The following is an 11,753-nucleotide window of genomic DNA, read 5'->3' on the forward strand; positions in this document are numbered from 1 at the left end:
GAGACCCACACCCAAAAATAAACTTTGGTTTGACACATGCGAACATATCGCTCCCAAGTGCATGCACGCCCACTTTGTGTACATCTATCGCGTGTGCACATAAAAAACACACAATCGCACTGACTTTACAGCTCACTTTTCACATCCTCCATCGTGCTATCTTTAGTCCCTGATGTTTTTTATTGCTTCGCTCTACGCTGAAGATGTCTTACTTTATCAGGCGTTATCCTCAAGTTACACTATCAAACACATTAGTGTGGAGTGAGACATACGTCCAGCAGAGCAGTTCAACTTTTCACATACTTAGACATATCTATGGCTGCTACACTGCTAATGCATCAGTAAGGAGTGACATATTTTTATATGTATCATTTTGAAATAAATAACATGGTTATCATCGATACCCAGTACATCTCAGATTTTTTGCTTCTGCCAAAGGGACAATGAAAGCAAATGAAATTTCATTTGTGGAGCACTAAGCTTTGAACAATTATTTTAATTTAGCAGAAATCATGTTCTAGCTACTAAATAATCAATAGAAAGACTGAACTGAAAGGTGTTGTTTTTAAATGTCATATTGTGTCCTATGTGTGCCATGTTCAGCTATGCAGTTCAAATAAATCTTCCTCTTCCTGTAAAGGAATTTGGGCACAATGCAATGAAAGCACAAACACAGACTGTGCTAGCAAGATTAAATCAAACGTGATGAAACACAGAAAGGTACCAATACCATCACTGACCACTTGAACAATATTAGCAGAGTGACACAATTTATATCCAGCTTTCTCCAGGCTTAGTCATAGACTGTACAGACACTTTGACTGTCAGTCATGTTCTGCAGGTAGTCAGCAGGGGCTTATTCAGAATTTTGTGTCTGAATGCTGCTGTTTGTTGCTGCTGGAAATGAGACAGATCAGCTGGTCTGTGATGTTTGCTTTGCTTGGTGTTGTATTAAGCCTGCAGCTGGTACTTGTTTGATTGCAATGGTTATGGACTGAGGGGGGCTCAGACTGAAAACAGTAGCAATAGCAAGGAAGGCTTTGCTCTGTCCTGATTATGCCTGATATACACTGGGCACTATGAGGGAACATTTATAATAGCTTCACTGATCTTTCTCTTGACAAGCATAGAGACCACTTTGCCTTGTTACTATGCCCACACATGCCACACTTTTGCCTTTACCTCGCTCACTCCTTATACAAACTGAAAATGAATTAAATTAGCTGTGTTGTGCAGTTAATCGTAACAGTCCTGTTGTGCAGTTAATCGTAACCTAACCCCAGCCCCCCCCCCTGGGGGGGGGGGGCTGGGGTTAGGTTATTCTTCCCATTACCAACTTACACATATTCAGAAAATATTATTCACATCACATCATTCCTGTTCATATTCCTATCAATGTCCCTGCTGTTTACACTGTTTACACTAGCAGTAACCTTTACCGAGCTGGGGACAGGCAATGTCAATGTCAATGTCAATGTCAATGACAGTCAATGTCTGCCATGAATGTATGTTTAAGACAGGAACTAAAAAGCAAGAAAACATGTTAACCTAAAATCCTACACTATGCATTGTAGCTTACATGCAATATTTGTCTGTGAGGGCCCATTCAAATCAATCTACAGCCTTGTCAACTATGAGAATTAATGAGGAAATTATTAATTAACCCAATCATTTCAGTTGTTCAGTTGACATCAGGTCATCAGCTGAACTTCATGAAGGATCAGTAAGCACTTCTAATGCGTCCTTCCATTTTATTTAAAAGCTGGTCAAGGGAACATAATACTGGAGATAAGAAAGAAAAGTGTGCCACAAGGTTTTACTTTCTTTTCACTAATGCAAAAGAAAGGGAAAGGCTTTCATAGGCTGCTAAGAGCTTCTTATAAATATGGGGGGACATGTCTCTCTCTTTCTCTCCCTTTCTCTCTTAAAAGAGCAGAGTGTGATTACAGGAGCAGCCCATCATCCTGCATGCAGGCCTTTGAGAACTGAAACAGAAGGTAATGTCAGTGTTGGGAGAAAGCCAAGAGCCAAAAGACACAAAAATGTAGGTTGCCATGTTCCTGCACTTTACTGAGGATGCAGACCACAAATGTAGCTATGTCAAGTTTTAGCAGTCAGGGGGGAAAGAAAGAAAAAAAAAAAAATCAGAAAATTTTTGCAATATCAGAAAAAGTTACAGAGTATGTGGGCGAGTACTGCTACAAGCCAAAAACAACCAGCCTGTTTGTTTTTTGTTTTTTTTTGCTTTAAAAATATCACAAGCAACCAGTTTCTTTAAATTTCATGCCTCAACCCTTCCTGTCCCCATTTTGAAAGTTTAAATAAATGTCAAAAGCTCTATTTTTGGCCGGGTTCTTTTAATCAAACCATATGGAGAACAATCTATTGACATGCTCTGACTGAAGGGTGTGTGGGTGGCATTTCCACTTAAAAGCCAGAGCGTGAATCGTAATGAAGTGAGCAGGCAAAACGAAAGGGAAGGAAGGGGGCAGACTGTAGCACTAGGAGCTATGGGTGTGCAAACAGCAAACTCTCAAAGCAGGAGTGATTCATTTAAAGGGATTTTGTGCATGTGCCAGATTTAGCCCTCTGCTTTGCATTTACATTCATAGAAGGGATAAATAAAGACTGCTACAGGCAGAGACGGGTGGGGACTATTTAAAGAATTGAGGAAGGGTAATATAGTATAAACATAGTACTAAGTTTCCATGCAAATGATTGGAAAAGGGTATAGAAAACTTAAACAGAGGATGAGGTAGGAAGCTTTTATAGGCATACAGCACCAGGAGGTAGATGGGTAGACTTGACAGAGAATGACTTAAAATAGAGACAGAGGGATGTGAAACATGCCAGCTGGAAGGATGGTAGGAGAGCATAACTGGATTAGAGAGGCAGAAAATTAAAAGTATTTTTTTTTGTATGATCCAGAAAAAACAACCCAGAGATACGCGTATTCATGCTCTGATCAGTCTGACAAAGCTGTGACTGAGAAACTCTACGCATCCTAGGCAGGCTGTAACAGAAGAAAGCAGTGTGTGAGAAACTGTTAGCAACACGTGCATGTGTTTCTGTATGAGCCACATGTACAAATGAAAAAAAAAAGAGGGCACGAACAACACACTGCATGATGTGATGATCAAATGATATGCAGAGGCACACTGAGTATGGTTCATTGTTCAGTGAAAGTCATATTGTAATGTTGGCAAATAAATAAATGAATTAGGTGCGCATATGTCAGCGTGTGTGCGTTTGTGTTTGAGCAGTCAGCAATGCAGCATGACTTAAGAGGACTTTGACAGACAGGTGCAAAAGGTGTGAATGACATTATACACATGCTGCTGGGCCTTGACACTCACACCCATTAGCTGGATGACTCAAACTGTACAAAGACTGACACACCAGACCCCATGTACATTCATACGCAATCAAAATATAACTCAGGAAATTAGTTTTCTCCACCTCACCCTGTGTGTGTCCTCTTCAAACACAGCTTCATGGACACTGCACGCAAATAGCGCTGTGGGAAGGTCGCTCAGATCCATCATCTCCTCCACGGTGCCATGATCATTCTCTCCAAACACCATGTCCTCCTCCTCATACTCGTCCTCCTCGGGGTCGCTGCTGTAAGCCTCTGAGCCGTTGCTCCAGGCCTTGGAGCTCTCTCGCAGCATGCTGAAGCCTTTCAGTAGACTTCTGACAGGGAGACGGGAACCCAGAGGCTGATACTGGAGACAGGTGAGTTTGAAAGATTGAAAGTTAGAGACAGGGGAAACATACCAGTTGGATGTTCAAAGAAAAGGCTGAATATGATGAACAAAAAGGCAACAGGTACAGATTAAAGGCAGTTAATTATGATAAATGAGAAATATTCTTGTTTAAAATATTCAGCCCTTTATTTTATATTAGATTCAATCTACAGAACTTTCACAGATTGGGTCAAACTATATAAATCAGCTGGCAAATTCACTACAAATAATAATATATGAATCTACCTTTTATTTACACAGTTAGTCTGTAAAATATCAAACTATAACAAATGTCACACAAACACAATAAACACTAAAAACCCAGAGTGGTGTCTTAAAATAACTTTTTTTTCTGTGCAATATCTAACAGCAGCACTGATAGTTAAAGAAAAAGAAAGAAAAAACTGACACCTTTTCTACAGCTGAGATAGAAAATAATACACAGATATTTGACCAAATATTTCAGAATAAAACATTCAATCATTTAAGTCTGAACTTGATATGAGACGCAGAGTCAGAGGTGTACTGGGGATGTAGTGCCATCGAGAGGTCACTGTGATGAATGACGCTTATCACCAATATTTGAATCACATTAACGTTCAAAAGGAAAAACCCAACAACAATCAAACAGGATGCCAAATATCCAACAGAAAGAAGACAGTGTGGATACTGACTGTATTGATTGTTGATCCGTGACAGCACACACGGCCTCTGATCACCGTCCGTCTGGGACGACGCGGAAAGGCCCGGATGTTAGGTTTGGGGCTCGCGCAACAGCCAGTCAAAAAGAGGAAAGACGCACGAGCGTTTACCATAACATTAGCAACTGTGTTCTCTAATCCAGATACTGTTTTTTTTTTTTTGTTGTTGTTGTTGTTGTTTTTTTTTTTGTTTGTTTGTTTTTTCAAGCCTGAAAATGTCCTGAAAGTTGTCACCGAGTCATGGCGGTCGAAGTGAGTGCTTTAATTTTCATTTTCATGTCGGTTCAAACATAAAACTGTCACTCACCTCTCCACTGTCAGCGCACGCGGACCACTGAAGCCATCGCACGAGGAGCAAATTCGCGTGACTTCGGCCAGACTGCAGCTGCTCTGGTGTTTATTTACTTGTTTTTTATCTTCATATTTTTTTATTATTATTATTTTAGGGGGCAACTCTCGGGCACCCCATTGTTTGCTATGACCGGATTAATGGACACCGTCCGCACGCAACGTCGGAGCCCGCAGGTGAGACCAATGAGACGGCGGCGGAGGCTGGAAGTGACCAATGAGACAGCAGCTGGAGGAGGAGGAGGGTCCGCCCTCAACGCTGGTGGGGACTAAAGAGCCTAATGTGATGGTCGACGTCCGGAGATCAGTCAAATCAGCTCATCTGAGAATGGAACATCTCACCTGCTCACGAACTGAGACAGTAAGAGGCGTTTCTGCTGCTGTTTTACCATATGACGTTCAATGCTCAGCTCTCTGAATCCACCTGTTGCTTACAACAAGATGTGGATCCCTATTTCAAGAGAAAGCCCATATCAGCATTAACACGAAGTTTCTGGTGTAAAAGGCAACCAAGCGAAAACATGAGTAAGGTTTATATAATTAACAAGGCATGCGTCAGCTGGTCTATACAGAGGTATTGAGCTTATATATACACAACACATGTGCGTGAATAACCACAGAAGTGTACTGTGCTAAGGCTCTTGTGTAGCTTTTTGTTTCATGAACATTGTAGAAAATGAGTGCTGCATGTGGAGCAGATGCAGCTGTAAACATATTCCAATAACTGCAGCTATCCATTATTTATGGACAATTTAAGTTAAGGATATTTTGTGTAAGGCAGCAAGATTCTTTGGCTCATAAATAAAGATGGTTACATTTCAGATTCACTGTACTAGAAAGAAAATGATTGAGCAACATTAATGACAACAAAATTTATTTCTAAATTTGTCATTGGGAATTATTGTCCTCCAAAAAAACTACTTAAATTTTGCTTCTCGTTTTAGTTTTTTTCTATGCTTACATATTAAACTAACTACACATTATTGGTATTTCATGACACATTTGTCTTTTTATTTAGATTCAGACAGGCACCAGCAAATTACAACAGCCTTTGAATAACTGATGTGCCACAGTGATTTATCACTCCTCTACTGGGGTTACGTACCACTTTTCAGGGACTTATCCAGTGTAAAGCTACCCTTCAAGGCACATTAAAAGAGCACTTGAAAAATAATAAATACATTACAATAAATTAAAACAATTGCACCCATAGTTTGGTCACATCAGTGCAGTACTGCAATGAAATTCAAGGTACAAGCGGCAGAAAACTGGAGTGAAAAAGACAGAGGCAGATATTTTAAGCCATGTTCATTGGCAAGTACTGTGAAAAAGTTAACACCTTCATTATAATATTGTTAGAACCTGAAATGGATTAATTTCACAATCCTCAATGAAGGAACAAATTACTGTACGTTCTCTTGTAATGAGAACAACTTTACACGTTAACAGTCATTGCAGTGAGTCCTTACGTAAATGCTAACAAAGTACGAGGCAGTACGCTCCTAGGCAAAGCTCTCTGTGCTTTCATTTACTATGTTTGTGAATCCCACTAAAACATCCAGAAACTTCTTGTGTCCACTTTAGGAAAATACTGAGGTAAAACACTCAAAAAAAGGGGAAAAGGGCATGTTTTGTTTTCATGATATCAAATATCAAATGTGGAGGGGAGTGCTAGTGGTGATAAGAGAGCATCTAAAATCACTACCACTGAAATGGATTCTAGTTTTGTGTATCTGAGAAAAGACTTCAATATACTCCTCTTGGTCCTTCAAGGTCCATTAATGTGGTTTGTAGTTGGATGAGTAAAACCGTTGACTCTAATCTATCTTCAGGTCAGATGGGTGATGGGATGCATCAGTGGAACTGAAACTGACTGGTGGTTGTTGCAGATTCACTGGTAGCGTTACGGGGACCGCACCATCGTTGTTGACCAGAGCCCCATAGGAGAAGGTTCCACTGAAGTCTGGCTGAAGAACTAGGCCTTTGTCATGAATTGTTGGGACACCTGGGCAGGTAGGATAACAACAACATAACTTCAACAGGCAACTGCGGAGTTTAATTATCACACAGTCCCTCTACTTTGTGTTTGAAGCCACACTAGTTAAAGTGACGTTAAGTTCATACAAACCGTTAGTCATATCCATGGTGACATATGGTTCAAAGATCTTGGCCTTTTTCCTGTTTTTGGTGATGAGAAAGACTCCCAGGAAACACATTGCAGTTCTGTACAAAACAAAAAACAAATAAGCTTCAGCTTTTCAACAAAATAAGGTCACAAAGCTCAACAGTTTTTTGTAATATCTGAATAGAGTCATCACAGTCTCCAAGCAAATCTGTTTTCTGTTTTTACTATAGCATTGTGCTCACCCCAACGAAAACATGCAGATGTGAAGAGTGTCTTCGTTCTTAAAATCTAAATAAAACACAGCTCCTGAAAATCAGAAAAGAGAAGAATTAGAAAACGGTTTTCATGATCACTTTATTATAAAACTTGAGAAAGCTTTTCAGGCTCCATTTCATCTTTTCTATTTCACCAAGAAGATATCTGCATTACACCCTTTCTAGGTCCAAATGCAAACTGCCAATCAAAGTAGACTCTTCAGCAGTCATGAAAAACCTAGATAAAGAATGCTATAACTCACCTGCTAATACAGCAAATACGGTCGAGAGTATGTAATTTACACTGGCAATCATAGAAGAGTTGTACAGCTTACAAGCCTGAGCGAGAAACCTAAGACAAGGACAGCACAAAAAAATAGTCATCAATGACCATTTAAGAAAGACTTAAGGAAAGACCATAATTTTTTTTAACTGGAGAAAACAACTTGAACTATAAACCAATGAATGTATCTTTATGTAACTACCATTTTATGTAGCTACCATGCATGGACTAAGCATACTCTCTCCTGTTTCAGAAATGTCCTTGTCTTCTTGTATCTCACCTGGCTTGGAAAACCACTGAAGCCAACATGCAGACACACATGACACTAAAGATTGGGTAGTCAAGCTGCATGCTGCCCTCAGCAGTGAGTGTCAACATACCCGACACTGCCTTCACTGTAATGACGGTAACAGACCCTGCGTGGCAACAAACAAAAGTACAGTCAAACTTGGCACAAGCTCTTTAGGGTGTTCTGAGCATTCGCAATTCAATATAGTACATAAAAAATGGCATAACCTTGACTTTACAGGCTGTAAGAAAGGGACCAGCTGCAATGCCACTGACTCACCCAGTAGAGCGACCAGCAGCAGAATAACAACGAGGTAGTTAGCAGCACGCTGTTTGTAGAAGTATAGAAGCAAGCAGAATGTGATGATTCCCAGGAGCTGTCAATAGGCGTAGTGGCAAAAAAGAAACCTCAAATTAATTTAAAATAAACAAAAACAGCAAGTCTAATAAGGTTCAGTAATGGCAATCTCTTTCAAAGTGACACAATTACCCGATAATTAACAACAGAAACACAACATGCATTTTTAACTATGTTCCAAAGGAGTTAAAGGAATTGAGTATCTTGTTGACAAATTACAATGTGATATCATGAAAAGATATGAAACAATATTCACAAAACAACCTTAACCTGAAATGACCTAATAGCATAGGGTGTTCTCTTACTAACATGACAAACCTTTGACAGTCTTTGGAATAATTAAATATGAGAGTCACCAAACCTGTACTGCAATGTTGCAGTGTTGCTGTGTTGTATTAACATTATACTGAATAATGTAGGTAATAGATCTGGAACATTTTCATTTTTATGCCAAAAATTTCTATCAATACTAAAACTGAAGAAGATGCAGCAGTTTTCATTTATGTTCAGGATATATATTTAAATGCTATGTCACACACTGAAATGTGGCTAATTAACTGTTTGTCCAGTCTGAGTTGGAAATTAAGTACTGAATATTTGAAGATGGACAAGAAAATAGAAATGTTTAGAGTCTTGTTCTTATGAACTTTGCCAGTGAATGACGATATCTTACCAGATACAATAGAACAGGCCATGCTACAAGGTGCTTCACCACATTATGTGCTGTGAGTTTTTCATGAGAGTTTGGTCCAAATGCTACAAAGAGGTATGTTCCTCCTGTGGTTAAGGCACAGCCCAGGAATGGCAGGCCATAGCGCTCTGTAATAAAATAAAATATCATCACCTTCAAGACTTTAGATATTAAGAAAGAAATGCTTTAGATTTTAAGTAAATATGACACAGTGCCAAGAATTGAGATGTCACAATTCCACACAATTCAACTAAAGCTGTACTTTCTGGGGTATGAGAAAATGCTCTTTTTTTTCTCTTGTAGAATCACATTTCTTAAAAATATATACTGTATTTTTTCATTACAAGAACTGAGGAGGCATTATGTTGAAGCTGCTGAAGAATTTGCATACAAGTGAACAAATTCTGTTATTTGCATATGAGTGTCAGTTCAACTGCACTGCTTCAGTCACACACATATGGTGAACTTACTTGCAAACTCGTTTGCCTTCAATTTCTCACGCAGAAAAATAAGACCTAAAATTGAGCTTGCTGAAAATGAACAGAAAAGCAAAAAGCGACGTTATACCACTTTAAAGAGAAAATTTTCAGTGATAATTTTGACAGTGAACAGTGCATATGGTTATTGCAAACATATCAAGGATTATAATAATAACGTTTCTCCCACAACGTCACCACCAACATATTAGTAGTATCAAAAATACTCACTTAGGATAGACACAGCATTCAGAGGTGCTATTAGAGAGAGTGGGGCAAAGGCATAAGAGACAAAGTTTGCTCCCTCCCCAAGACAGGTCAGGACAAAACCACACCACCAGGTTTTAGTGCGGTAGAAGGCACGCGGGTCTTTAGTTCCAGCTAGCGTCACATGGCTGTATTTCTGTGGGAACGCATGTAGGTAAAAGGCAGTAGTGAGTGACAGAAGGTAAACAGAGAGCTACAGCCGTACACATATGGCAGATTTAAACTAAAACCAGGGAAAATGGTGTTGTAGCAGGGAAATTAAGCAGTACAGGGCAAAAAAAAAAATAACAGATGATTCAGCTCAAGGTAATGACTTTATAATTCATTTATAAAGTTTTCTACTGTAATGCAGCTTATTGCCCTAAAGGGTTATTTTTATCAAGCTCACACACTTGCTATGTTTACATAGACTACTGTGTAACAGTTCATGAATAACACAAAGCAGAGAAAGAGAATTGGTTATTGGTAAAATATATATATATAATTATTATTATTATTATTATTTGCCTGTGTGGCAAAGACGACACCACACATTCAAAAACTCTGAAGAAAGTGTACCTGAATACTTAAAGAGATGCTGACGAACACATTTCCAAAAATGGCCAGTAACGTCCCAATGAGATTGTCCTAAAGGGGGAAAAACCTTTATCAACATCATCTCAACGGCTTCTACAGCACACAGTTAACTACAATATGTTGGAATTGCTTAATTGTTCAAAAGAAACGAAGAACAGGTAGAGAAAATGTCTTCATACAGGTCTGAAATAAAGGGAAAGTGTAAAATCGCAGACAATGGAGAGTGAAGTGGTGACAGCTGAGTGTCTCACCGTGTAGGAGCCTCCGACGGCTCTGTTCATGTCCATCCCGCTCACTTCAACAGTTATCTTCAGCTCTGAGATAGTCACACAGCAGAAGGTTCATTCTGACGACCTTTCGCTCATTTCCATGTGTTTAAACGGCTCTAAACGGTGGCAGACACCATGTTTAGAGACGAAGAGCCGCTCACTTCCTCATTGAATGCTCTTGTTTTGGCTCGCGCTCTGACGGCGACGCAAGTTCACGCTTGAATCACGTGATCGTGAATCGTGGTGCTTTCGCTTTTATGTAGTAATCTGATAAATGGAGGACAGCACGACTTCAAATAATGTGCTTTTGAGATGCTTAAATAACTGGGCTGACTTTCTATCTTAGAATCGCAGTTTGTGTTAAAGTGGTAATTAGCAGTGTGGCCGATAGACGGCGCCATCGAGCTGTGTTTGATTCAAGAGTATTTACAGATGAGGAGGAAGTTAATCAGTTCATTTTCTGTGAATTTTTTTAGAAAATCTTTTTTTCCCCGCTTTAATATAGCTTATCCGAATATTATATCCTGATTGTGTTTCCATAAATCAAGTTATTTTTTAACTCATGTCACTATAGCGTGACACTATTAATCCTGAGTAACACCAATGGTATGTCTCCCCTTTGTGTCATTGCAGCAGTGAAGGAGGGACACAGTAACAACACATCAGCAACATTGTCATTGTGACTATAACAGGACTGTGGAAAAAAACTATCAAAGTTACGTCAATTCAGGGTGTGAGCTACTGTTGTGAAAGCCAATGGAGTCGTTTGTTTTTTGTTTTTTCTTATTTACAGCAGGTGGAAAGCATGCGAACGACTGAGTCATTGTTAAAGTCCCAGCTATCTTACTCATCTGGGGAAAAGCGTGGTCTTCCATTTTTTTTAATGTTCAATATTTCCTCGAAGTCCAGTATCAGGTATTAATTAGATGAAAGTGAATTTGATGTAAAGCAACAAATTGAGCTCGCCCATTTTAATCACATTGAAACATTATAATCAAGTGGCATTTTCTAGCCAGCAGAGGGAGTAAAGTACCACAGCCAACAGATTACCAATAACTTGCCCCTCTGTGCTCAAATCAAAGCCAAAACATTCCTATGAAAATTTGTTGTTTTTGTTTAATGTTGAACTATCATTGATTTTGCTCTTGCATTTATCTTGCACTGGTAATTTTAATACATAAAAATTGTAGGAGAAACTATGATGTGGCCTCATTTTTATTATTATTATTATTATTATTATTTAACTGACTGGCAAGGCACAGGAGCCTGTCTCTAAAGAGCAGCTATGTGAGCTAAGGTCAAATTTTCATTGCTTTAGATGGTGACATTGCATTTTAACAATCTTTTGTCAAAATGCCTTAAGCATCAAGC

At 39.1% G+C, this 11,753-nt stretch overlaps 2 protein-coding genes across 2 annotated transcripts in view; both read right to left on the reverse strand.

The window, feature by feature from the left end:
* Nucleotides 1–4,980, reverse strand: part of rcan3 (regulator of calcineurin 3) — a 34,709-nt gene extending 29,729 nt beyond the window's left edge. Inside the window, exons 1-2 of the mRNA XM_029494433.1 lie at nt 4,755–4,980; nt 3,465–3,725 (exon numbers count right to left, since the gene is read on the reverse strand). Of these exons, the coding sequence (XP_029350293.1) occupies nt 3,465–3,671 (207 nt within the window). The 5' untranslated portion in view covers nt 3,672–3,725; nt 4,755–4,980. The remainder of the gene's footprint in view (nt 1–3,464; nt 3,726–4,754) is intronic.
* Nucleotides 4,981–5,753: 773 nt separating this feature from the next.
* nipal3 (NIPA like domain containing 3) lies at nt 5,754–10,564 on the reverse strand. The gene is made up of 11 exons (XM_029493740.1): nt 10,365–10,564; nt 10,096–10,164; nt 9,502–9,673; nt 9,265–9,324; nt 8,777–8,922; nt 8,026–8,122; nt 7,738–7,873; nt 7,438–7,526; nt 7,163–7,226; nt 6,924–7,018; nt 5,754–6,800 (listed from the first exon to the last, which is right to left on the reverse strand). The coding sequence occupies exons 1-11, from the start codon at nt 10,398–10,400 to the stop codon at nt 6,613–6,615; spliced, it is 1,152 nt and encodes a 383-aa protein (XP_029349600.1). The 5' UTR covers nt 10,401–10,564; the 3' UTR covers nt 5,754–6,612.
* Nucleotides 10,565–11,753: the final 1,189 nt, after the last annotated feature.

The sequence above is a fragment of the Echeneis naucrates genome, chromosome 22 (assembly GCF_900963305.1).
Source record: "Echeneis naucrates chromosome 22, fEcheNa1.1, whole genome shotgun sequence".
Lineage (NCBI taxonomy): Eukaryota > Metazoa > Chordata > Actinopteri > Carangiformes > Echeneidae > Echeneis > Echeneis naucrates.